Below are 27,108 nucleotides of genomic sequence, written 5' to 3'. Positions count from 1 at the left end.
ATTGTTCCTATTATGTGATATGTTTGTAGGCACTCATCCCCACCGATATCCTGAGCCTGTTTTTGTTTCTGGCTTACTCATTCGCCTGCGCAGTGTTTGGGTGGGCGTTTCTCCCAGCAACCAAAGAAAGGCTCCTGATTGCTTTTGAAGTTCCTGCAGTTAAGCTGCTGGCACACTTTGTCATTTTCACCTCCTTTTCTAGCGACTCTTTTATAGCTGACGACTCCAAAAAAGGAACACACAGGTCTGATACCACATGTGTTCAAAGAATTCAGGGGACAACTTATTTCCTTTTACTTTTATTTATCATTTATTATATGTATTGTGTGATGTCTTTTCCAAAAATCCATATTATCAGTATGTCAGTTACTTTTCCTACCTAAAAATACAGATTTATGTAAGTTAAGATCCAGGATCTCCCCAACAATCAAAGTGTAATAATACTCAAATACAAGCTTCCTTCACCCCCCCCCATATTTCCCATATTTCTATATATGTTGGTTATATACATTGATAATGGTATTTTTTAAAGTGTGCATTTTGCTCCCTTCCACAGCATCTGATGCGTTCTTCTTGGTTCCACATGTTCATTCTGAGTATGGTAGCTGTGGACGTCATTGTTGCCGCTAGCAACTATTATAAAGGTGAAAACCACCGCAGGCACTATGATGAGTTTTACTTAGCAGAGGTAAGATTTTTCTTTATTTCAGGTAGCTTTTTCAAGCTTACATGCTTTTAGTGTTTATTTATGTGCCTATACACATGTTTTTTTACCCCCTTACTATAGAGGCTTGACAGGTACAAGGATATGTTTTATATACAGTATACAAGAAAAAATGGTTGTCCCATATTTAACCTTATTTTATTTATATAGTGCCTTTTAATACAAGGATTGTGACACAATGTGCTGTACAAATAAAAGATTAAAATTACCATTTAGTAAAAATTCTATATGTTTTACTCTCTGTTTATATATTTATTGTGGTGTGCAATGAAAGAATTGAATCACACAGAGTAACATGTTTCCTACCGTGCATATGACAAACACTTTAAATCACGAATATATAAATAACAAAAGATGTGCACTTTTTTCTAGGTTGCTTTTACTGTGTTGTTTGACCTTGAGGCTCTTCTGAAAATATGGTGTCTGGGCTTTACTGGATACATCAGCTCGTCCCTGCACAAGTTTGAATCTTTGTTGGTGGTGGGCACAACACTGCACATCTACCCAGACCTTTATCACTCACAGTTCACGTACTTTCAGGTATGGATGCACTTTTTGTTATAAGATAAATCGATATAGATATAACCATGTTATAATAATCCAACATAAAGCTGAAATATGAAGCTGAACTATTTGACTCTTGTGTTCTACTTCTCAATTTAGATCCTGAATAATTGAAGCAAACTCAAATTCTACCCTGTGGAGTTATTTGACTCTGAATGTAGTCAGTCCACTGTGTTATATGTAATATGACACACAATTATATGATATAAATACCTAAAGGCAGAATTGCATGATATACATGTTTGGAGGGAGGGAGGGATTGCTTCTTAAATAAACGAAACAACCCAGGCCACATATAAAGCTGGCACTGTGTATGTATTGCTGATTGGTTATGCTCTTGTGTCCCAGTATTGATAGATTGTCATCTGGTTTAATGCAACTATGCAATTATGTTTGTTTCAACTGTTGCAAATTTAATTCAAAAAGCAATCTAAAGAGAGGCTTTTTGTATATGCCTGACAGAGAGCCTTCAGAAACGTATTGCTTTGACCTTCCAAGATAATGAACGTAATGGACCCATGAAAAGCTCTCTGGATGATTTGATGGGAAAAGACATCTTGATAGTTCTTTAATGAGCCTTGACCATACAAGCTGCCCTTATACTGTCTCGCAGTCAACAGCTGCCACATACTTTTGAAATGTGTACAGTCAAGCAGATACAAGAGTATATAAAGCTGTATTCCATGTAAATGCCCTCACTTTTTTATTTGGCTATTTCTTTAGTTGTAATGTGAATCTCATTGTCTTTTTAGTGCAGGTTGCAACAAAAGTAAGATTAATATGCAAACATCTGTTTGTGAACGTTTATGGGGATAAGCCCATATGAGCATTAATATAAGTAATACTGCTAAGTAATAATAGTGTTCTCATGAGCATTTCTCACTTGCCATTGACACACATTCCTATACTGGAGATGGAAAACTGCAGTGATCACTGCATCATTCGAGAAGTTTTTCAAATGGCTGCTTTCATTATTTGTCTCAACCAAATATCTCAGAAACTAAAGTCGTATGTTTATAGCTTTCAGTTAATGTACTGTATTCTTGGTTATAGAACTGTGCCTTTTAAATATGAGTTCTGATTAGCGGGGACAGGTTTTATTTTTATGATATATTGAGAAATTTGCATTAAGGTTAATAAGCTCCAACAAGATATTACCGGTACATGTTATCAAATATTGATCTGAATGTCAAATCAAATTAACCACTTTGTAATAGATGTATTAAAATGTATATTTTTTCCCCCCCTTAGGTGCTACGTGTTGTGCGTTTGATTAAGATTTCCCCAGCCTTGGAAGACTTTGTTTATAAAATCTTTGGCCCAGGTAAAAAACTTGGCAGTCTGGTGGTCTTCACAGCCAGCCTCCTCATCGTCATGTCTGCCATCAGCCTACAGATGTTTTGTTTTGTGGAAGAGCTGGACCGCTTTACCACCTTCCCTCGGGTAGGAAACCACAAATAATGTTCACCAGAAAAGCCTCAGTGATTTTGAAGGTTACTCCAGTATGATCAGTTCTCAGTGATAAGCCTTTAGCTTACTCAGCTTAGTGATTGAGAATCGCATTGATTCCCATTACATAAGCCCAGAAAACATTTAAAAAGTATTGTCCACTAGTCCACAAGTAGAGTATGGAGTTCTTGTTTTAGTATTATCATTATGGGATACCTTTCACAGCAATGATGTTTAAATCTAACTTTGTTTGAAAAAATACGTAAATTGCTGCATTGCGTGTATCGAGTATGCTAATTGTACACAGAAAGTGACATTGTTATCTTTGTCTGCAAAAACAGGCAGTAGGGAGGTAGTGGTAGGGAAACATTCATTGTGGGAAGGCTATGCCTTTGCTTTTTGACTGTAGGGAGCACAGTGCTGCATTTGGCTGTACTTATACACTTCCTCATGGCCTCTACAATGATTGAGAAGAGCAGATGACAAAAATGACTGCTGCCTCCTCATTTCCCCTTTTTTTGTTGTTTTGATCTTGTGTCTTAAGATCTCATGATTCCAAGAAATAGATTCACAATGGTGACCATTGAGCAGGCTTGCTGTTTCTCCCAAGGCAGTGTCCAGAGTGTGACAGAGATACCGGGCACAGCCCAGTAGTACAGGATAAGCAGAGGGGGCAGTACGAGGGCCTCAGAGCAGTAGCAGGACCACTATCTGCTCCATAGTGTCACTGCTGGAGCAGAATCAGATTCAGGCCATACAAAATGACCTGCAGCATGCCTTATTTCCATATTTCTGCACAAAATGTCAGAAAGAGACTTACTGAGGGTGGCTTGAGGACCTGATATGCCCAAGTAGGGCCTGCTTTCACAGCCTGGCACCATGCAGCCAAACTGGAATTTGCCAGAGAGCGCCATAAATGACAGATGTGCTACTAGTACCCTCTTCTCTTTACCTATGAGAGTATGTTCACTATAAGGATATATGGCATCAGAGGCTGGAGTCACTATGGAGAATGTTCTGCTGTCTGCAACATTCTCCAGCATATAGTGGTTGTGGGTCAGTGATAGCCTGAGGAAGCATATGCTTGGAGGACTGCAGGAACCCAGAGGTACCCTGGCTGTTGTTGGTACTAGAATGAGATTTTCAGACCTACTGTCTGACTATGTGACGGTACGGTGGGCTGTGAGTTTCTTCAGGTGCTTAACAATGGCCCCGTGGAATTGGAGAGACTCGGCAATCCTCCAGGCATGAATCCAATCGAGCGCCTCCGGGGCATCACGTATCATCGCATCCACTTGCACCACATTGCACTGTCCAGAAGCTGACTGATGTCCTAATCCAGCTCTGGGAGGAGATCCTCCAGGAGACCATCCATCATCTTATCGAGATGCCCAGATGTTTTGGGGAGTTTATACAGACATGTGGCTACACTATCAGTAGTCTCTGAATGCAGGGTGGATTCATTTATTTGGTTTCCACTGATTATTTCTACATTAATAATGTAGAATAATAATGTAGAAATTTTATTACCAGACAAGATTATGAACTGGGATATTCTAGTTATTGAGTTCTACTAGTTCATTTTTTTTAGTTTTTGCAGACAGCTGTTTTGCTGCAGTGTCAGTCCTGCCCTGTTGTTGGCTGATTAGCTTTTGCTTCTACTATCTGTCTCCCTTCAGGCCTTCATGTCCATGTTCCAGATCCTAACACAGGAGGGCTGGATAGATGTCATGGACCAAACTCTTGTGGCAGTAGGTCATATGTGGGCTCCAGTGGTTGCCATTTACTTCATCCTCTACCATCTTTTTGCTACACTGGTAAGTAATTAGTTCATAAAATTGATTGCAGATAATCTGTCAGTGATATGTATGAAAATAAATTGTGTCTTAAGTGGTTGATTATATTGACTATACCACTTAAGACATTTGTTGACATTTTGGCATTTCAGTCTAAACCTCTTATATTAGGAGCTCGATATGTAAGAACACCTCTAAATCCTTGATGAACAGGATTTCAGGATAGACAAGAGTTTCTGCTCCTACCAATCCTTTAATGGTACTCATTACATGAACGTACTGTGTGGATTTTTTACATTTTAGATTCTTCTCAGTCTTTTTGTGGCTGTTATTTTGGACAATTTGGAGTTGGATGAAGACTTGAAGAAGCTTAAACAGGTAAGAAGCTAATATAAATAGTACTTAAAGTCTAACTCCATTCTGATAAGGGCTGTATGTGAATATGTTGCTAATAGCGTAGGAATGCGCAACATAATGGCAGCTATGTTGGGATCAGCTTATGTTTGACATCTTTTCCACATGAGCCTTGGTCCTATCAGTGTTTTTAAAGTCTACACACAGTTGAGGATTACGTGTTGGAATGGAAAGAGGGGAGAAATGTCAGGTGTTGAATACCTTATGAGACAGCTGTGACGATGATATAGTCCTGTAAATAGGCTGGTACGCAGACTGTGTGACTGTGTGGACGTAAGGAAGTAAGGCCAGTAGAGATGCTTACCGCTGGTTGTTCAGAATCTCCAAACGTTGTAGCCAGGTACATTACTTATTGTTTGCACCCCTAATTGTCATGTGTAACATTGTGTTGACCATTATCTTTTTTTGAATTTTTCCTTTTTTCTCTGTAATTTTGTTATGACTCTTTGGAAAACTGACAGGGTTGTATTATTTGCCCACATTTTGTCAGAGCTATGAGAAATTTCACCATTGTTCCCTGTTAGAGTTGCACTCCAGGGGGTTGTGTAAGTGGGTAAATAAATTTTAAAACAGCAAAAACACAAACAAAATCTTGTGTGAAAAATATGGCACTTACAATGACAAAAAAACATGTTCCAACAGCAAACCTTAATTAACAGTTTCTGTCATCTAAAATAAATGAAGTGCTGTTGAAGATACTTATTTATGAGAAACTGAACTGTCAAACACAGACAAGCCTAAACCCAAGGTCATTTTCAAGTATTTCTTTGAAGTGATCTAGTTTCATTTAAGATATTTGTGCTGATAGGAACACAGTGACACGCACACGGACCATGGTCCTATTTACTCTGTGTGTCCACATCCAGCTGGCAGGTCTCAGCTTGCTTAGGCAGGTTATTTCCCACCCACAGCTGAGTGATTAGGTGCAGTCACTGTAAAATTGCCTATTTTACAGGTGCTTCAATCACAGATATGGAGTCTGACTATAAATAGACCACTGATGGTGATCACCCTCCCACAATAAAAGACTTTGCAAATATTTGGCGGAAGCCCAAAGACATGAATTATAAATGTGGGATGATTGTACATTGAATTTAATGAGTTTGACCTGTTATTTAATAGTTTATTTCAGCTGTAATTGGAATATTTGCTTTTTTCCATCTTGGGTTTAACTCATGGGAAGAGAGGACAGGGGAGGGGAAGGAAGGGATTCCTTATTGTAATCAGTGTCAGTTTTAGTAATTGTAATTGTCAATGTCAGTTTTAGTAATTGTAATTCCACTTGCCCTATTCATTCTATATGCGTAAATCCCAGAACAAATAAGTGAGCATCTGCATTCCATTCTACAGACAGATTTATGAGCAGACACTACGTAATGTGTCCATTTGAGCATGAAGTCAGAAATGAATTTGCAGCTACAGCAAAGAAAATAGTTTTTATCAGTGTGTTGCCTGCTCATTCTCTGTTCTCCAGTCAGGAACTTGTCAGTCATTGTTCTGCATCTACTAATATTTGTCAAGACCTTAAAGCAGCAATGCTATTGTTTGTGTTTACAAATGCTTTTCCGTGTCTTTTCATTTCAACTCCAGTAAACTGTCACCAAAGAACGATAATTCTCTCGACACGAAGCTGCACTTTAATGTCTCAGCGTTGTGAGCTGCATGCTCATTTGTGCTACAAGTTTTTCTCTGCTCAGTGCTACCCACACACTGAGTGTGTCAAAGTTTTACAAAACCAAAAGCCTGGAATAACTTTGAATGGAGAGATTCCACCTCAAAATCCCTGTGAGATTTAAGTTTGGAATTATTTTTCCTGGTCATCCTCATCAAGGATGGGGAAACTCTAGGTCTGCTGCGACTATTATTGTATGTCTCATCATCAGAGATGCCAGGTTTCCAGTAAATACATTTACGTTTAAAGAAAATTACATCATCATTATATCAACATATTTTATACTGTAAAATGTGGCACATTTGGCATTAATTGTTATTTGAATACAATAGATAATTCTAGCATTTATTGTCCATTGCATGTGATACCTATAGGCCCCATGCAAAGGATCTACTGTACATGGGTCAATCAATGTGTCATTAATAGAGCCAAGTAATTCTTTAATCATACATTCAACGTACATGCATTAAAGACACAAACTCCCTGATAAACAACCTTGTGTATTTCAGTGCCTGCTTCATTTATCAGTGTTGATTAGTAGTATAGATCATTTATTGTGCGATATTATACTGTGCACTATTCTCTGTAGACCCAGTGGATACAAATTAATCTATTAACAGAATAAGCAAGCATGGTTGTCAGCAAGCGTTCACTAACAGTTTGAAGAAAGAAACACTGTGGGGGGCCACCATTGGAGGAGGGTCTGCTGTAACACCGAGTTAAACAGTTTGCTGTTTCTAGTGTGTCAGGCTTGTCAAAAATAGCGTGAAGAGAAGGATAGCCAAAACAGCGTGTGGTCGTTGTTTCAGCGGTAGTCTTATTATTCCATATTTGTCAGTTGGAAAGGCTGTGATGTGGCATTGGCTGCGAGACAACTGGCAGGTCGAGAAGGAGGTGGGGGAGTGAGGCGGAGAGAGCAGCATGGCCTGAGGTAAAAGAGGACGCGTAGTCACCGTTCTGCACCTGTGGCAGGAAACTACCTGCCATCGTGGCTTCGCTACAAAGGTTATTAGAAAGCACATATCTCTCTACATGGGATGGCATGTTTGGCTATTTACTGTCATTGCATTCCATTTGTATAATATACCAGTGATGGTATCATGGAGGATTCCTTTGTCCTCTGGTTCTTTACTTCGGCTGAGGTGTTTCTAAGAAGCATTTCAAAAGAAGAAGAATACAAGCGACAAAGGGACTTTTTACCCCTTGGCGGATCCCAGCACAAAGTGGTTTTATCTTTGGAATGTCACCTTCAGGTTTTTAGTGAAATATATTCGTATGTGTAAAAAATAACACCAAAAAAGATAATGTAGTACCTTAAGACACACTGGACTCGGTGGCAATACAGCATCTGTCCAGATTAAACAGCCCGCCTTCATCAAAATGAGTATGTTTCTATCCTTTTGCATTTTCTTTTGCAAGTCAATTTAACAACCATGTTAAACAAAAAGAGTGGGCTGTATCAAAGAATCCATATTAAATACTTATTAAGGCTCAGATTTCTGCAAACAAGCAAGTCTGAAGTCAATGGTGTTGGGAATTTTGGAGGTAGCCAGTATAGGTCAAGGCACATGCTTTTACAACAGTTCTGCATCATGGTTCACATCCCAGTTAATGAACAGAGCGAGTGACCCTGCCAACGTTCTCTGAGCACTTCTACAAAACAGTTACAGTTGAACTGGCCCACATTCTGAGAAACCCAACCAAGACCTCCGGGGAATGCTAGCTCAGTGTGCAAGACATGGAGGAGAGAAGCTATTTTCTTTCTGCAGTTAGGATTAAGTACACTTGCAAAGATGGCTGTAATGTTGCAATGATCTTACCTGAAATTTACATGAATCTACATCTTCCCACAACTACATTGTGACTGTGTGGGCTGTTGTTTTGTAGATGGATGCTCATCGCTTCTGTTATTGGTTACTATGCATACACGTATACCTCTGGAACACTTTAAGAGTTTAGAGATATTAAATATCTATAACTCAATTAAGCTTCAGTCACACATGAAAGTTCAAGCCAAGTTCAAGCCTTTTCCCAGTTAGGGCTCTTGTGTGAGTTATCATCTGAATCCAATCCGAAACAACAGTTTTCCAACTCAGCATCTCATCTTATTATAGTTGATTTGTACGATCTTGTCATGATGCCAAGCAAGGTGTATATCTGCAGTCTTCTGCACCTTTCTTTGACCACGCTTTGACCACGCTTACAGGCTTACACACCCACATTTCTAAGAATAAAAACAGAGTTCTTCTAAAACATTCACATTTATGCCTTGTTTTTGTTTTGTTTTTTCTTTTCCATTATATTAAATCAGTGATCAGTAAAAAGCACAGTACAATACAGAAACAAATACTAGTCCATAATTACTTCACAACATTAACCTAGCCACCCACTCACTGAAAAAAAGACATTCCATATTTTCCTATTATACATTAGAGAAGTGATTCAAATCACCAGCCTCGGCCCCACCGCCTGCTTCCCTTCAGATATGTGGGCCGTTCCAGTCAGACATGTGGGCAGAAAATTCCACTACATCCCGGCGGTATGAAAGGAGCCGCTGCGTTGGTAGGGAGGTGGGCATCGGAGTGTCGGAGAAACATTCAGCAAGCTCAAATCAATATGTTTCACCATGGTCCCCTGCTATGAATGATAAGCCAACACTCAGCATTGCTCCAGGACTTCACTTTCAAGCCTAATCAGGAATGCATCAGCGGTTATCTCCAGACACCCAGACAGAGAAAACCTCCAAAGGAATATCAATAAGCCAGCCTCACGTGTAATTAAATGGAAGTAATTAGTTTCATTTGCGCTGCCCCCCCCCCCCCCCCCCTTTGTCTTATTTCATCACCTCCTGTTCTGAGGCATGCAATCATTATTTTATTTTCACCATCACCCATTCAAAAATTAATCTTTGCTTTTTTCTTTTGTTGCCTTCTCCATTCTTTTTTCAAAAGTAAGTAGGATCTCATCGTTCCTGTGGTTGTGTTGTGTGTGGCGTGTTGTAGTCAGGTGTGTTGCTGCCATCATCAGGATGAAACATACAGCTACAGTCTGACAGACACAAAACACCTTCACGTGTCAGTTTTCCCTGTGGATATCTGCCCCAATTATCCTCATATACAACCAGTAACGATGCAAATTAAAGGTTCTTTCCCTAAACTATGGCAACTTTGTTCTTTTCCTAAATATTTGATTCTGACCTCCTTTTTTCCTGGCTGAAATCCTTCTTTTACTGCATCATTCTGTTCCTGAAGCAGTTTTTCTTTCGGTTCCCTTGGTTAGCTCAAGCAAAGTGAAGCAAATGCTGACACCAAAGAGAAGCTACCTCTCCGCCTAAGGATCTTTGAGAAGTTCCCCAACAGACCTCAGATGGTGAAGATATCTAAGCTGCCGTCTGACTTCACCGTACCCAGAATCAGGTGCGGTCAGACATTTGAATCTGAGATTTTACACTCAAATCAAGAATCAAAATCTAACTTTAAAAATGTTCTACTACACAATGTAATTTTTAGTTAATTTTCATTCATCTATTTCTATGTCACAAATGACAGAATAATTCATCCATTTAAAGTAAAGAGTAGGTACAATTTATCAGCTAAAATAAATATATCAACTTTGCCATTTTGTTAATTATTTTGTGTGGGGCAGAAAACCGCCACAGAAACATCAACCCTATGACCTTTGTGTGCAATTGTGTGCAATCTGTCGTGTAGCGTCTAGTTAATGAACACCTTCCCCTGCTGATTTTGCACCTTAGGTTTGTATTTTAACTGTCATTTATTATTCGTGGTTATGCTTTTAGTTTTAGAAGAAAAAGGTTTTGCAAGAAAACATTAAAAGATTAATTTGAATATTAATACTATATTACATAAATATTAATCTAATTATTTTCTTCAATAAGATGTGTATCAGTCAATGTTTAAAAATGTTCGAATTTTAAAAAAAACCAAACAATATGCCTGAAGGCCTTTTTTTCATAACTAATCAAATAAGTCATGGCAGCAGCTGCATTGTTTTGCCTCCAGGGAGAGTTTTATGAAACAGTTCATCGATCGTCAGCAGCAGGATACCAGTTGTTTATTCCGGCGTCTCCCCTCTGCATCATCTTCCTCCTGTGATCACTCCAAACGTTCAGCCATCGAAGACAACAAGTACATTGATCAAAAGGTACTCTACTTTATGAACTACCATATTTATAGTTAAAAACTGAATATCACTTTGACGAAAAATGCTGAACACAAGCCACTCGATAACACACTAAATTTAACAAACTGGGAACTAATGGATTCTCACAATGGGCTCTTACAGCTTCGCAGGTCAATATTTAGTATCCGAGCTCGTAACCTCTTGGAAAAAGAAACTACCATCAATAAAATCCTACGGTAAGTGACCCTCGCTGTGTTAAACCATTAATGTAATGTTGTACCTTTTTCTGAAACATGAGAAAACTACTAGATCAAGCATCTGCAGTAAAAGTGCAGTTTAAAGAATGCAGCTACTACTAGCAAAAGCACTTTTTGATGATGTATAAATCAGTCTTTTAAGCTTTGTTACCAAGTCACTGAAGGAAGATTACAAGTGGTAGATCAACGCTAAAAAAATCCCTGTGTTGCAGCAAGTAGCAGTTCAATTTTTAGCTTTTCTCTGAGCTTTCTTGGTTGATGTGTCACTTTGCCTGCTCATTAGCTGGTGCAAGATTCAGCTCCACTATGTTTTCATGCACAGAGCTACTAATTTAGTGTCAGCATTTTGTCCCGGGTGAATAGTAATGTCAAAGAGGCCTCCTTTACAGAGGGACAACAAAGCGCAGCATCGTATGCAATATCTTTATTTTTCATTACAAACACGCTTTTTATCTTTCAGTTTCTTTAATCTGTTCATTGTCAGTTTAGAATCTTTGTTTAGTACACTGTTATTTGCCAGTTGTTTTCCCCTATGTGGTGAGAGAATCGGCAGCCTTTTTTTCCAATTTAATATTGGAAAAAATGTATATCAGAAGTGTGATGTTGTCAGTAATATCACTGTTCACAAGGAAGTCCCTTAAATGCCTCAATTATCTCTCTACATTATTTTTTCTGATTTACATTCCATAGTAAAAGCACTCTCTCTCTCTCTTTCATGCTGCAGCCTTGTTTAGTTCTGCAGCAAAATGAATAATGAAATGGATAATTTGCTGTTCAGCATAGCAGAGCTGCCACTGACTGTAGATTAGCGCTCCGACACTATGTCCAATCTGACTCCCTTGCACCCGTCTGCCCTCCCTTTGCTTACTCAGTCAGTCTGAAAGATAGAAAGCTCATCAGTAGTCATAACACGTTCTGTCTGGCCTGTCATCTTTAACACAAATCCACGATTAGGTTCGCAGCTGCACCAACATCTTCCGCGGAACCATTATGGGTTCCTGTGTACACAAATGATTAAAGGCCACACGCTGCTGCTGATGCTTAGTGTCAATAGCAGTGTTCTGATACATGGCTCTGTTGTTGTCCAGGCAGATATGTTGAGACAAGTACACACGGGATGACTAATGGAATCATTTCAATCCATTTCCAGCGGTAGCCCCTCTCTATAATTTAGCTAAAGTATGAGCCCCTTTTCAGGCAGAAAGTAGGGTCAGCAGTGTGGTGATCATCACTGACCACTTCAGATATTTTTACATTTATATTAAACATAGGAGATTATGAAAAGAACTGATTGCAATTCCTAGAGCCTGTACCAGACAGCGAATGCTAAGTGGATCTTTTGAAGGCCAACCAGCAAAAGAACGCTCCATTCTCAGCGTTCAGCATCACATTCGACAAGAGCGCAGGTACGACAGCACATTTATAGGAGAATGCAAAGAAGTTAAACCCAGTTTGTTTTTCAACCAGTGTTTGCTGTGTGCATCTGCAGATCCCTGAGGCATGGCTCGACCAGTCAAAGGATCAGTCACGGAAAATCATTGGAGACGCTCACCCAGGATGTGAGGGCACACATGATATGTTATGTTTGCAGAAGAGCTCCTTTTAGAGTGTTCTCGGTGTTTTCAGGTATTCCTTTGGTTGTAAAAATGTGTCTTTTAAAACGTTTTCTTTCCCCACCTCAGCATTCAAGCACCGTACGCTATCGTAACGCACAAAGAGAGGACAGTGAGATTAAGATGATCCAGGAAAAGAAAGAGCAAGCAGAAATGAAGAGGTATTTTTATCCTCGTTCTTGTTCCTCGGGTAGCACATTCATCCATGCCGCATCATTAATGTGGCTTTTGACTAGTTTCTCTTCTGGTTCACCTGAGTAGAAAAGTCCAAGAAGAGGAATTAAGGGAGAACCATCCGTACTTTGATAAGCCGCTCTTCATCGTGGGGCGGGAGCACCGCTTCAGGAACTTCTGCAGAGTGATCGTCCGAGCCCGTTTCAACGTGTACAATCAGTTTGTCATCTGCAACAAAGTCCGTTTTTCAAATGTGCCTAAGTGGGTGCAAAAATGTTTAATCTCTGTGTGTGAATTCCTACCTAGATCCAAAACTGACCCCATAACAGGAGCAGTGAAGAACACCAAATACCACCAGCTGTAGTGAGTGTGCAGAATCCTTGATCCGCTCTCTCCTGTCTGTTGCGTGACATTGAAACAATTAGCCATTCCGAGCCCCAGTAGTCTGGCTGCTGCTACAAGAACCCTGGTGGAAATGAAAGGAACTCAAGAATAGAGAAGCTATGAAAATGATCTTCATCTGAATATAATTTAGCTTTGATTATTAATGTTTCATATTTCAGTGTTTAACTGATTAGACTCACATGCGCTGAATTGCACTGTGTGAATCCTAAAATGTCCGTACCAACCTGTGTTTCCCTGCAGTGATCTTCTGGGCCTCGTCACTTATTTGGACTGGGTCATGATAATCGTCACCATCAGCTCCTGCATCTCTATGATGTTTGAATCGCCGTTTACCAGAGTCATGCACGTCCCCATGCTTCAGGTACTAAAGCTGGCTCAGACAGCTGAATGTGAGCAGGCAGATTTCATCCTACCTCTTTGTTGTATTTCAGATTGGGGAGTATGTGTTTGTGATCTTTATGAGCATCGAACTCAATCTGAAGATAATGGCAGACGGCCTCTTCTTCACCCCAACGGCTGTCATCAGAGACTTTGGAGGCGTCATGGATATTTTCATCTATCTTGTAAGAGTTGCCATCCAGGCTAAAGGCAGAAAATCCAATCACATCTTTTAATATTTTACTTTAGCCAACGACTATAGAAAGCTTTTAGATATATTGTCTCTTTGTATTTCACATTTTATTGCCGTTGCACGATGTTTGGTACATAGAAATGAGGCATTCTCTCCTGTAGGTGAGCCTCATCTTTCTTTGCTGGCTGCCCTCTGATGTCCCTCCTGAGTCTGGAGCTCAGCTTCTGATGATGCTGCGTTGTCTCCGTCCACTCAGGATCTTTAAACTGGTTCCCCAGATGAGGAAGGTGGTGCGAGAGGTTCTCAAGGGATTCAAAGAAATTCTCCTAGTTAGTGTTCAACTGTCTACATTTGAGACCTATATGCCTTTGTGTATGTCTTAAATTGCCATTTTTATAACCGTTTATCCATGTAATCAACACATAAGTACATACTGTTTATTACCAAATTGTTTTGAAAAATGAATATCAGGCATAACGTCTATGTCTAAACAATTAAACTTTCAGCCAATGTTTGTGTTGTAAAGCATCTAATTCTCAGATAGTATATTGTGTTGTTGTTATTATTGTTTCTCTGCCTTGTTTACTGTTACTTTGCCTTTTAAATCCTTTTATACCACCACCAGAGGCTTTTGATATTTACTCATTTTGTCTGAGTCTGAATTGGATTTGCCACATGAGGTCTCTGTATCCTCATCTGTTTCACTTCTGCAGTAGGCTCTTTAGTCTTACAGCCTGGGGTTGTCTTGTACTGTCTGTCTCAAATGCCTGATTGATTTTTCCTGCAGGTTTCCATTCTGCTCCTCACATTAATGCTGGTGTTTGCAAGTTTTGGAGTGCAGCTGTTTGCAGGAAAGCTCGCAAAGTGCAATGACTCTCGCATCTTGAAACGGGTAAAACAGCAGTAGAAAAATGCACACATGAGCTTTCTCAGTGATAGTGATGGCTTTAGAAGGGTAAAATAATCCTTTGTTTGAAATCGATGTACCTCATTCCTTTCACTTGGTGCATTTTTCTGTTTGTAGGAGGATTGTCATGGAATATTCCGCATAAATGTCAGTGTATCGAAAAATCTCAATCTGAAACTGAAGCCTGGAGAGAACAAGCCTGGTTTCTGGGTACCTAGAGTCTGGTAGGTGCTGCTTGTGCTGTATTTCACTTCCGGCTTGATATCTGAGTTTCTTTTGTTTTGTGTTTTTCTGTACCTAAAGATTGACGTCTCCATTATTTCCTTTTTCAGGGCGAACCCTCGTAATTTTAACTTTGATAATGTCGGAAATGCCATGCTAGCGCTGTTTGAGGTGCTGTCTCTCAAAGGTTGGGTAGAAGTGCGAGATGTCATTATTCACCGCGTTGGACCGGTAATGAAGTTCTTACCCCATGTTACAGCACCTTTAGACTCATTCTCTTATGTGTTATGCTGTAAAATGGGAAATATAAATGCTGCAAGGCTTGTGTGTTTGCAGATCCATGGCATCTACATCCACGTCTTTGTGTTCCTGGGATGTATGATTGGACTCACTCTGTTTGTTGGTGTTGTCATTGCAAACTTCAATGAGAATAAGGTAAAGCGAGTTAAAAAGGCTTCTGTGCAGCTAATGTGGTGGAGGGAAAAAAGGAAAATTACTGAAATCGTTCATCTTTTTAGGGAACCGCTCTTCTAACAGTGGATCAGAGGAGATGGGAGGATCTGAAGAGTCGACTGAAAATAGCACAACCTCTCCATCTTCCTCCTCGCCCAGGTACTCGCATACACATACACACATTTACCGTTCAGCCAGAGCATTCACACCACACCGTTATCATGGTGACACCGGTGAAGGAGGGTTTAATAGATGTAAAGCAGAGTGGCTCAAGGGTGGGCTGGTGGTCAGAACCTTTTCAAATCTGATGAAGCAAAGTTCAAGCTTTAAATGTGTATTCATACACAAGAGTGTTCAAATGAATTCTTTCTTCTTGATTTTTGTCTGGTGGGTGATATAGATGTGTGATTGTAAAATTGACTGTTAATACAACAGAGGCTGAGAACTAACAGGAAATCATTGGCTTCAGGTTTTAGTGGGTAATCCCGCTGACACCAGCAGTCTCAGTCTGACTTTGATCCACATGCAAAGACCTTCAGCGCTGGCACCACTCACTCATCACTGGCAGATCATTATAACACTGAGCTGGCCTCTGCTCACACGCTCTTACTCAAAGAACTTGCGGAAGTGTCTGTGGTCAGCAGTTTAACATAATCACAGTCTGCCACGGCACTGTTTCAACTTTCTGGGACACGCTAATCAAATTACATGGTCAGTTTGTGTTCATAGTCTGCTCTTTTGGGCACAATAAACTTCTATTTTGCAAAAAGTATTAGCATACCTAAGTGGAGAAAGCATCAACATCACTTTAATGGTAATGGGAAACATTGAAATACTCCTAGAGTGCCACCTAGAGGAAAGTAAAGCATACTACCACATGTTCAACTAAGGTTGCTGTTGCTAATTCAGATGACGGCAGGACCCGACAGCTTGAAAATTACAAAATTGAGCATGTCCATTGTGGATTTTAGTTTCAGTTGTCCAAATCAATCTCTTACGATCTTTTGCTGCCGGGCAGAAAATGGAAGTTTCCGGGCAAAAATGTATGACATCACTCAACATCCCTTCTTCAAACGGGGCATTGCTGTACTGGTTTTGGCGCAGTCAGTGCTGCTCTCAGTCAAGGTAAGGGCTGATAACACATGAGGTCATGTTATTACCTTTGTGCTTGTGTTGAACCTCCCGTTTGAGTGAACGTGTAAACCTGCCTTTCAGTGGGACGTTAAAGATCAAGTAACATTTCCTCTGGCCACCATGTCAGTAGTCTTCACCTTCATATTCGTGTTGGAGGTGAGGTGATTCTCTTGTACATTTTTGTCAAACACTTTATCTAGAATCACTGGATGTGCTCGTTTGATGCTGTGTGTTGTTACCCAGGTGACCATGAAGCTTATTGCCATGTCTCCAGCGGGATACTGGCAGAGCAGGCGGAATCGCTATGACCTGCTGGTCACATCATTAGGTGTCATCTGGATTGTCCTGCACTTTTCCCTACTGGTCAGATAATTGCAGTATTAATGGATCATTAGCGTAATTATGTACGTGTCCAGAAATAACCATCTAATTGTCCCCTCCAGAATGCTTACACCTATATGATGGGCACATGTGTGATTGTCTTTAGATTCTTTACAATATGTGGGAAGCATGTGAGTATGTTTTCATGCATAATAAAAGTAATAATGATGTATGAATGAGCAAATTGTTGTTGTTTTATGTAACACATGCTTCTGTGTGATGAATGAAGGTGACTCTGAAGATGCTGCTGTTGACTGTGGTGGTCAGCATGTACAAGAGCTTCTTCATCATCGTTGGCATGTTCCTCCTCCTCCTCTGCTATGCGTTTGCTGGCGTTGTTCTTTTTGGAACAGTCAAATACGGAGAGAACATCAACAGGTAAAGAGTTGCTATCAGTGTACCGTGTCCTTCGCTGTGCTGCATGTCCCTGCTCAGGACAACGGCTGGCTGTTTGTATGCAGCCTTTTTATGGAGTTAATGTACCGGTAATCATAATCTGTCTACTCTTATTGCAGGCATGCTAACTTTTCCACAGCAGGAAAGGCTATTGCTGTTCTTTTCCGTATTGTAACAGGAGAAGATTGGAATAAGATCATGCATGATTGCATGGTAAGAAGAGCTCCGTGTCCATGCACACGTCACCAAAAACACAGATAGCATCAATTTGTGGCACTATAATGACAAATCATTGGACTGTTTCATTTATTGTGCTCACAGTAGCATTAGCTCTTACTCTTGTATGTTCCAATCAGTCACACAGGTGAATGCTTTACAAATCTCACTTTCATTACATTGTCCTATAAAAGTGACCATTCACTGTGATGGATAGATGTTTAGGGTTACAAAAAAGCGGTGTAATGTGGTATCCTCTTGCTAAAAGAGTCTTTCTCTCTACAGGTCCAGGCTCCTTTCTGCACCCCAGACAAACATCGATACTGGGAAACCGACTGTGGGAACTACGCTGGAGCACTCATCTACTTCTGCTCATTTTACGTCATCATAGCCTACATCATGCTCAACCTGCTTGTAGGTCAGTGCTTCCTGTGTGGCAAATGCAAAAACACTCTGCTACATTTTGTGTCTTATTTGGTACGAGACAGAGCAGGTTACATTTAGCTGTAGCTCAAGTCTCCACACAGCATTTTAATGCCGTTGTTCTGCTGCTACAGCCATCATTGTGGAGAACTTCTCTCTGTTCTACTCCACTGAGGAGGATCAGCTGCTGAGCTACAACGACCTGAGGCATTTCCAGATCATCTGGAACATGGTGGATGACAAACGGGAGGTGAGTCAATAGCAACAGAGGACAGTAAGAGGAGAGCTGAGGCCAGAGGATGAGGCAGAAGAAGGCAGATTGTGTAGTTTATCAGTGTATAAGCTACACATGTTAGGCTGTATCAGACCCCAGCTTAGAGTTCATTGACTTTGGAAGTGTAAGCTTCATTCAACAATCCAAACGAAGCTTGTTTAGGCAGTGTTGCCAGTTTCCACCCTCACTTGAATCAGGCGACTCCATTTTCTCCCAGGGCGTGATTCCAACATCCAGGCTGAAGTTCCTGCTGCGTCTGCTGCGAGGGAGGCTGGAGGTGGACCTGGACAAAGACAAGCTGCTCTTTAAGCACATGTGCTATGAGATGGAGCGACTGCACAGCGGAGGAGATGTGACTTTCCACGATGTGCTGAGGTGACTTTGAAACCCCACAGATGCTGGATTCAGGATTCCTAACAATTACATGTACTTTGTAGAAGAGTAGCTAAACTCTAACTGCAACTAAATATCAAAGTTTAATTCAATTTTAGGATCAATAACATTGCCTCACAGGAGCCTACAAATGTCTTATATTTCAAGTATAGTTTTATATATATGTATATATTGATAATGTTATTTTTTTCAGTCAGTCAGAACTTTCAACAGCAAAAAAAGAGATCTAGTGAACTTAAATGCAACTGAACATGTTAATGTATTTTATCTGGGTTTTCTTCATCATTCAGCATGCTGTCGTATCGCTCGGTGGACATTCGGAAATCTCTCCAGCTGGAGGAGCTGTTGGCTAGGGAACAGCTGGAATATACCATTGAAGAAGAGGTGGCCAAGCAGACCATACGCATGTGGCTGAAGAAGTGCCTGAAGCGCATACGAGCGGTTTGTTTCTCCTGACCTGCCTCACACAGCACATTTGTTTAGAGGCTCCTCCACACACTCCAGTTTCACACGCTGAACCTGTGTGTGTGTGTGTGTGTGTGTGTGTGTTTGCAGAAACAGCAGCAGTGGTGTAGCATCATTCACAGCCTGAGAGTGAGCCAGCAACAGGAGCTGAGTCGCTTCCTCAACCCCCCCAGTATCGAGACCACCGTGCCAAGTGAGGACCACAATGCGAACAACCCAGACAACCCTTCACAGCCTGAGGTAATGCTGCGCTTTCTCACCAGCCCTGACTACACACGCTCACACACACGCACACGCGCGTTCTCACAGCTGGACATTTAGCAAGCACATCGTGTAGGTGTAAGATTGCACTGGTGGCAGGAAAAAACATCTTTTTGTCATTGTTTAGATGAGTGGTCTCCAGCAGCTCCTGAGCCCCACATTGTCAGACAAAGGCGGGTACAGGCAGGACTCGGCAGACCTGGGGAGACCACAGAGGAAGCTGGGACAGTGGCGGCTGCCTGCAGGTACACGTACACATACCCCAGCAGTGGGGTCAGTTTAGAATGAAATATGAATGAAATATAGATAAGTGACTCTTGCTTCAGACGACCAGCTATTGTACCATTTTCTGCCATATATTAAATCTATGACTATTGTGTTCGTGGGTGCGTTGTTGCATCTGGTTGCCGCTGATAGTCTAGTTTTTTAATTATTTTTGAGATTTATTCCCGTCTTAGGCTGATCCTGCAGTAGGATGGAGACAAGCGGTGTTTCTGCAGCTGTAGAAATGCTGCGTTGACCCGCGTCCGTCCAGCCCGTGACTCGTCTTCTCCGTCTCTTCCGACAGGTCGCACCAGCATCAAGTCCAGCGTTTGCAAAATGAATCCTGTCAATGACGAGGCCTCTTCAGGGTCAGAGGTGAAGAAGTGGTGGACCCGGCAGCTGACTGTGGAGAGCGACGAGAGCGGCGACGACCTCATTGACATTTAAACCACCGTTAAAACCACAACCAGCGCCACCTGTTGTTCTTGAAGCGGATGAGCTGAGAAGCTTGCCGTCTTTCACAAGGCCATTTTTTCCCCTCTTGTTCTTTCTTAAAAGCTTTTTATAGTGTTTATTTTGATACGGGTTAAAGAAAGTCTGCTCTGCTGTATATTTGTGCTACTGACGCCGCTGCAGTAACGGCTCCTTACTTCCTGGCTAGGTATTCTCTTGTGTTGTCTGAGATGACTTTAAATGACTGCAGTGTTCCTCCGCAGCCGCGTGCAGCGTTAGAGCAGTCGGGTGATTTTAGACTGATGAAATGAAGCAAGAAGCTGCTGCTGTGGGTGTTCTTACTGTTCTGTTGGGTTGTGCTGATCATCCTACATTATGTGATGTCCTTGATGTCAATACTTTATCTGTCTACTACTGTTTTAGCCACTTGTTCTCGGTTCTTCAGTATTAAATGTATAAATGCTGTTTTTTTTTAATGTCACTTTAAATTCAAACCCGTCCTAGTACGTAAACACCAATTAACTTTCAAGATTTGTGACTGAATGTAATTAAATGTCTAATCTATGTTACACACAGCATCTATGTGTTGAAATGAGAGATATTTTGTAAAATCTGATAAATTATTGTCAAATATTTAATTATTATAATAAAAGCCTTTACTGTTTAAACATTTTTAAGATAAAAAATAAACAATTCTTTTACATTACAATGGTGTAAACACCTTTTTTTAAAAAAGAAAACAACAAAAAACTGTTTTAAAGTGTCCAAAAGTTGGCTACGAATATGTGATTTGACAGTTGGTATCAATAGTCGCACCATGACGTCATCACCTCTGAAACCTGATTGTGCTTTGATCTTGTCCCACATGCTGGACCTGAACGTGGGACTCCGACGTGGCTCAGTGTCCACTGCCTCTGTCCAACACTGCCCTCTGTTGGACGCGAGCGTCCACGGAACATTCGGTCCAACGGTGAAGAGGAGCTGCACGTGAACGACATTTTCACCCCGCTATGACCACAACGAGCTCTTTTAAAGTTTGGATTTCAAAGCTACACGACGACACCTGCCGACATCCGCTTTGGTGTGCATCTGGGTTTTAGGCTGTCCAGATGAGTAGGCGCCTGGTAAACACACACGCACATGCACACACACAAATTGAGTTAATACAGAGACCCTGGAGAATACTTAAACCATCAAGACTGAAACAAAAGCAGTGTATTAGCATTTGACTGTACTCCTTGTGTCTTTCTAGTTGCTTCATCAGACAATCACTTTCCCTTTTGATTTGAGCTAATTGACTAATGCTCTCGACTGCTGGCTGCAGCTTAAGCATCCTCCTCATTAGACACAGGATGGGCGTCTCAAAAGAGACGGGTCCTGGTTGCGGTGCGCTGAAAGGCCCAGTGTGTTTCACAGTTGATGGAGTGTGTATGGGCTGGGATGGATAATGAATGCGAGGGGAGGCAGCGAGAGTGCAGAAAATCAGCTGCCTGTGGGACGCCCACTTGCTCTATAGAAATCATGACTTACTCACACATTCCGGTCTTTCGATGACTGAGTGCACCCCCCCCCCCCCCCGACATATGGTCCTGTAGGGAAACAGTGTGACACCGGCTTTCTTGCCAATCAAGTCTCTTTAATTTCTCTTTCCTCGCTTTTTCTTCCCCTCGACCATTGCCTCTTAAGCTCCACTTAGCTCAGAACTAGCTCCTCAAAGAGCCTTTTTCCCTTTTTCCTCATTTTCACCCTGCATGGTGGAACACTTTTTGGTCTTTTAATTGCCTCTGCATCACACTGGCTCTTACGGGGCCTGTTGTTTTTACCCTCGTCATTGTAATTTGCCCATCTCTCCCTTGTTCGTGTCCACTGGATATTTAGGGCCTAATTGAGGCACTTTGGTAATTGAGGAGGAAGTTCTTAGGAACAGAGCGACGACAAGAGTGTCAGTGAGTCGAGATTACCTGTAATTAAAGTACATGATGGCGCTGATGGTTTGTTCCCTTCCTGTTGAGATGTCCCTGCGAACCACTGCAGCAGCATCACTCCAGAACGTCCATCAGTCTGTAGCCAGAACACATTAACCCGAATGTTACAGACGATTAAACCTGGCATTTAAATAAAACATATATGAGAACAAAGACCAAACTTCTAAGCCAAAGACTAACCTTCTCTTTTAAATTAAGGCAAATTCATCAAAGAGAGCGGTTTGTAGTGCTCTTCCTCACTTTGAAGGCTTTTACACCACTGTCCTCTGGGGGGAACCCCGTCTGCTGGCAGGATTTTAGGACAGGAAAGCTACAAAATGGGAAGACGGCAAAGAGCCAGTGGACTGAAACCGGCAACCTTCTCGCTGGTGGTGTCCCACCCCAGTGATTCTGAGCCCAGCCTGTGGGACAAAGCCACCACGGTGAGGTGGGTCGTCTGAATCCGGACTTGTTCAAAACCAAACAGTGGCGAAGACCGACCCAAACATACAAAACATAAATCGTCCTCCTCTTCCTCCTCTTCCTCCTCTTCCTCTAATGTGCCATCAGACACTTGATCAGAGAAGCAGCTTTGATCCCATCAAAGAGGTGAGTGGGGTATACACGTTCGACATAAATCAGATCAAAGTCCTCATCAGAGGGAATCCGATTTGTCTCCCGTATCCACCGAGTTACCCTCAGACTTATGCAAAGTCAGTGGGGCAGGTGTGAGGATTAAACAGGTATTACTGCAGGTGTGACGATGCCGAAGGTGTGAACGCGGCGCCTGCTGTGGGCGCCGCCGCCGGTGGATCCGGCAGAAACACGTGGCTTCTCCTTCCAGTAACAAGAAAAGCAAATGCACTTATTCATGTCAAAACTGTCACATAATCCCTCCAAATGTGGACGGGAAGACGGATCCATCTGGGCCATGAAGCCTGTTTTTCAAAGATGGTTCTGGCTCCTCAGGTTGCCCGCTTCAGGGTCCATCTCCCCGCCCTTATGTGCCGGGTCTGCAGCAGTGCGGATGTACTGGCTGGATCCCATGTCAGCGTCCACCCCAGGTCCAGGTCGAGCTGGTCCCCATGTTTTGAAACAGATGGTTACTACTAGAATCATTTAAAAAAAAAAAAAAGTAGCAAATTATTTTAGCAGCAGGCGGCAAAAGCAATTAACAACTGGCATAATGTGTTGATTAAAATCCAGCCTTGTCTCAATGTTGGGAGGAAGAGGAGCCTCGTTTTCCACTCGGATGGCTGGCGAACATCCGCCCCTCAGAAGATGCTGACCTTGGCCCGAGCTCAGCTGTGGCTCACCTGGGATGGAGATCGCTCCGGCTGATTCTAACACGCGACTCTCGTTTCTGCTCGTGTGTTTGACACGAAAGGAGGGGGGATCAATAAAAACCAAGAGCCCGTTTCTCTCCCCGGCCTGAAACACTAACCTGAACCTGACTCTGTTTTCTTCCTGCTTTATTCAAATGTATTTTTGGTTTTCAAATACACTCCCTTTGATCCACCTAAAGCGGGGGCCACATTCAGCTCTCGACCTCATGCACCTTAACAACAGCCCCCCCCCCCCGAAGCCGCTGCCGCTGCCGCTGAACACCAAGCAAAAGGCTGCACTTTGTCTTTGAGCCAAAGAATCTCATTTTCACTAAACACCTAATCAGCTCCATTCATCTGAGTTTGCTCCCCTGGACTCGGCGGTCCCACACCTGTCTTTGGCGTCTTTAATTGCCGGGGGAGAGCTTTGTGTGATCTGGTGCCAGGATTGGACGACGTCAATGACAAATCCAGAATAGAATCATATAGACTCAAACCAATTCAATTACCCACCAATCAAAGTCAAAAAGCCTGTAATTGCAGTGAGAGGGGAACAATGAGGGCCTCTTTCTGCTCCGAGCCCCGGGCTGGTGATTAGCAGCTTCCTGCAGGGGGTGCTGTGCACAAGCGTTACACTCTGTCTGCTGCCGAGCAACGTTCCAGATGTGGCCACAGTGCTCGGAGAGGCTAATTTCATATTTTGAACGCAGGCGTTATTATGCCAAATTGTGCATAAGTACGGTGTTCGTGAGCAAGAGAGCAGAAAATAGCTGTGACATTAGCAAGAAGTTGCAGGCTGAAATGTGAAAGACATTATAATAATGTCAAGCATGCCATGCTAACAATTAGAGGAGGACATTCTATTTCCCACCCGAAAAGAGTGAATACAACTGAGACCTAAGAGTCTTCGGAAGTTTCAAACTTCTCTCACTCCTCTTTCCTCATGAAGCCTTTCACCGTTGGAGGAGAGGAAGGCCCGAAGGCCCGTGGAACCGCACCGGCTCGGTCTGAAGGAGTGAGCTTTCCAAAGCTGCTTTCTTCCCTGCAACCACCTGCACAAGGTCGCTTTATCATAATGAACGTGTCCTGCGACCCTCCTCAAACCAGCGGGTCCAGCTAAACCTCCGCCGATCCAAGCTCCTGCTGACTGACAGCCATGTTTGCAGATCAGAGATCCTCTGGGACACATCAGGCGCCACCTGTCAGGTCTCATACTCCCTTTTCACGCCTTTCTCTTTCTTCCCATCTTTGTTTTGTTGCATTTCACGACCGCCAGTCGTTCCCTCACAACTTGGCTTGTTTTTTGTGTGTTTTTTTTCCCGGGATTGACCTTTTTCATTCCCCGCAGTCACATGTAATTCGCTTCAGATCTCAAAAACAGGAAATCATGTGTGGGATATGAAGGCATGTCCACCCCAACACACACACACACACACACACCACACACACACACAAATCAAACAATATCAGAGTGAAAATTAAAGGTGTCCTTCAAAGCCTGCGTGCGGCTACAGACTGTCGTGCTAGCAGACCGCGGATCGCTCAAGTGTCCGCTCAGACGCTGGCGATGATAAAACCTGACCTGCATTTCCATAATCAGTGCAACTCGTGCACATCAGATGTTGATCCCAATACTGCGCCGCCTCCCTCCGTCACTCCATTATCTCAAATGTGGCAGATGTGCAAATTTGGGGGTTTGATTTATTTGTTTATTTTTGCTAGCGTAAACGCGGTTTTCGGCGGGCAGGACTGGATTGAAGGCCAGTCTAAAAGTAGGCCCCTTCTAGCGCTCTGGACGCCTCGGTTCTGTGCCACAGCATGTTGTCTGTTCCTCCGTCTCTTTGTTTTTCTGTGATTAATTTCGTGGAATATTTGGTTAACTTTAGCTCCTCTCACAAGTCGGCGTCGAGGCTCTTATCCTATATTCTCCTGCGTTAATTCTGTAACTTTGATGGTGTTTTTTAACATCTTTTAATATTGTTGTTACCAGATTAGTCATGAATATTTCATACTATCCAAAAATGCTTAAAAATAATGTCATAAATATTGCATAAAGTTGCAGGGACTTTAATATACACGAGTTGGATGTACTTATTTGTTTTTATTCCTCCTTGGGAATAAAATATAAAACACGTCCGATGGGGATGGAGTTGTGAATACTTGTTTTTAGACTTCTTATATGACTTTTCTCCGGCTCATTGGAATATCTCTGATCTATTCCCACTGCATCTCGTTGTTCCTGTGATCAATGATCACTTCAGATCTGTATTTTTGGAATCCTGTGCAATTTTTAAGTGTACCGTAGCGGGACGATCCACACGTTGAAGTGGAAACCACAGGCACAGACGGCCTACCACACAAACTTTCTCCCGTCTTTGATGCAGCCCAAATTCAAAGGAGCGGGACGTTTAACGGGAGAATTGTGTCGTCGCCTGGTGCAGAGGAGAGAACTACGATCACGAAAGATCACGGGAGTGAAAAGTCCATTTTCACCATGACCTTCCTGTCATCCTCCACAGAGTGATGGCGCCATCACTCTCTTACGGCTGTACCTGTCTCCGTGGCGTGTGCACGCGGGTGAAGCAGCAAAGCCTCCACCTCCCCCAGATGAGTGAGCACCCTAACGACCCAGACGACCCTAGATTGTGTCATGACATCATCAGTTTCATGTCATTTACCATCATGGCTTCTTGTCACAGATGCTGGATTTAAGTTTGTGCTGTTTCAAGTTTGAGTTTTAGCTTGTTGTATTCTCTCTCTCTCTCTCTCTTCTCAGTCCCTGGATGCCACCTGTCTTTCATTGTCTCCTCCCTTTTCCTGGGGACGTCCACTCGGCTGTCCTCTCTGTGCTATCTCGCCATAAGAGAAAGTTTCTCCTGTCCAAAAACCTGTAAACCAAACTAGCAAGCGACCGGCTAAACACGCTCACGCTCCTCCTTCATGAGGGGGACGTGTGTCCGGGTCAAAGTGATGAGTCTCACTTTTGAAAGAGGAAAAAAGGTGTGTGGCACTTTTGTACGGCTTTAATTTTATGAACAAACTAACAAACAAAAAAAAAAAAAAACAATATTGTAAGCTGTCCCAACACATCACTGAAGGAAAAGCATCATTTGCTTGAGGGAAGGTCCAGACAACAAAAAGCTAATTAGCGTCGAGCGGAGAGTGGCAGCTTCTACCAAGACAGTACAGTAACAGGCAGTTGCAGACTAAGCAACTCTCGGCAGCAGCCCAAAGACTAATGACTCATAAAGCCTCGCTGCCACCTCATCTTGACAAATGGCAAATGTCAGCAGCATATTCTCCTGGTAGGCATAATTTTATTAAGTGCAAATATCACTGGGATCCTTTGGAGACACTCAAAGGTTAGACCAACAGCTGTATCAGTTTCCTGAGTGTTTGCTGGGATTCTGCAGCGAGTCGGCTCCCCTGAGTTGATGGACACGGCCAGTCAAGCATGAGGAGAGATGCTCTAACTAAATGCAATAAGGCCGAGCTCCGGCTAAGATCATGTTTATTTAAAAGCCTGGGACAATAACCTAATGGAGGGTAGGACGGTTTAGGGGAGAGACGTGAAACCAAAGGGAGAAAATAACAGTCTGGTGGCATATAGAAAGGCAGATCATTTTCCCATTTATTGGTTGTGGTAATTTGTTGACTCACTCATCCATGCAGAGTCTTTATGTATAATGCAGGCCTCCAGAGGGGAGAGGGGGTGCAGGCGCGGGGGCGGGAGGGGGACGAGGCAGTAGGGGGTTCGGGCTACACCAGGAGATTAGTCTCCACCTCTGAGTCGGA

At 42.3% G+C, this 27,108-nt stretch overlaps 1 protein-coding gene and 1 long non-coding RNA gene across 5 annotated transcripts in view; one reads left to right on the top strand and one right to left on the bottom strand.

The window, feature by feature from the left end:
* Window positions 1–20,733, top strand: part of nalcn (sodium leak channel, non-selective) — a 36,360-nt gene extending 15,627 nt beyond the window's left edge. For 3 of the 4 annotated variants that reach the window (XM_057039415.1, XM_057039405.1, XM_057039424.1), the window contains 33 exons: window positions 557–688; window positions 1,097–1,264; window positions 2,540–2,731; window positions 4,417–4,554; window positions 4,837–4,911; window positions 9,899–10,035; window positions 10,642–10,783; window positions 10,925–10,998; window positions 12,324–12,425; window positions 12,509–12,578; window positions 12,702–12,793; window positions 12,894–13,169; window positions 13,452–13,572; window positions 13,643–13,774; window positions 13,944–14,111; window positions 14,570–14,674; window positions 14,807–14,913; window positions 15,022–15,142; window positions 15,248–15,346; window positions 15,430–15,523; window positions 16,383–16,489; window positions 16,580–16,654; window positions 16,742–16,861; window positions 16,942–17,010; window positions 17,109–17,257; window positions 17,395–17,488; window positions 17,777–17,909; window positions 18,049–18,164; window positions 18,406–18,563; window positions 18,872–19,022; window positions 19,137–19,286; window positions 19,435–19,552; window positions 19,876–20,733. In XM_057039415.1, coding sequence (XP_056895395.1) covers window positions 557–688; window positions 1,097–1,264; window positions 2,540–2,731; window positions 4,417–4,554; window positions 4,837–4,911; window positions 9,899–10,035; window positions 10,642–10,783; window positions 10,925–10,998; window positions 12,324–12,425; window positions 12,509–12,578; window positions 12,702–12,793; window positions 12,894–13,169; window positions 13,452–13,572; window positions 13,643–13,774; window positions 13,944–14,111; window positions 14,570–14,674; window positions 14,807–14,913; window positions 15,022–15,142; window positions 15,248–15,346; window positions 15,430–15,523; window positions 16,383–16,489; window positions 16,580–16,654; window positions 16,742–16,861; window positions 16,942–17,010; window positions 17,109–17,257; window positions 17,395–17,488; window positions 17,777–17,909; window positions 18,049–18,164; window positions 18,406–18,563; window positions 18,872–19,022; window positions 19,137–19,286; window positions 19,435–19,552; window positions 19,876–20,018 — 4,128 coding nt within the window. In that variant the 3' untranslated portion in view covers window positions 20,019–20,733. The remainder of the gene's footprint in view (window positions 1–556; window positions 689–1,096; window positions 1,265–2,539; window positions 2,732–4,416; window positions 4,555–4,836; window positions 4,912–9,898; window positions 10,036–10,641; window positions 10,784–10,924; window positions 10,999–12,323; window positions 12,426–12,508; window positions 12,579–12,701; window positions 12,794–12,893; window positions 13,170–13,451; window positions 13,573–13,642; window positions 13,775–13,943; window positions 14,112–14,569; window positions 14,675–14,806; window positions 14,914–15,021; window positions 15,143–15,247; window positions 15,347–15,429; window positions 15,524–16,382; window positions 16,490–16,579; window positions 16,655–16,741; window positions 16,862–16,941; window positions 17,011–17,108; window positions 17,258–17,394; window positions 17,489–17,776; window positions 17,910–18,048; window positions 18,165–18,405; window positions 18,564–18,871; window positions 19,023–19,136; window positions 19,287–19,434; window positions 19,553–19,875) is intronic. The other variant, XM_057039434.1, reaches the window with a different exon arrangement.
* Window positions 20,734–20,866: 133 nt separating this feature from the next.
* LOC130529331 (uncharacterized) lies at window positions 20,867–23,540 on the bottom strand. The gene is made up of 3 exons (XR_008951546.1): window positions 22,190–23,540; window positions 21,986–22,085; window positions 20,867–21,145 (listed from the first exon to the last, which is right to left on the bottom strand). It is a non-coding gene; the product is annotated as an uncharacterized LOC130529331 (long non-coding RNA).
* Window positions 23,541–27,108: the final 3,568 nt, after the last annotated feature.

This window comes from Takifugu flavidus, chromosome 1 (genome assembly GCF_003711565.1).
Source record: "Takifugu flavidus isolate HTHZ2018 chromosome 1, ASM371156v2, whole genome shotgun sequence".
Taxonomy (NCBI): Eukaryota; Metazoa; Chordata; class Actinopteri; order Tetraodontiformes; family Tetraodontidae; genus Takifugu; species Takifugu flavidus.
Note: the sequence above shows the minus strand (reverse complement) of the source record. Positions and strands in the feature narration are given on the sequence as shown.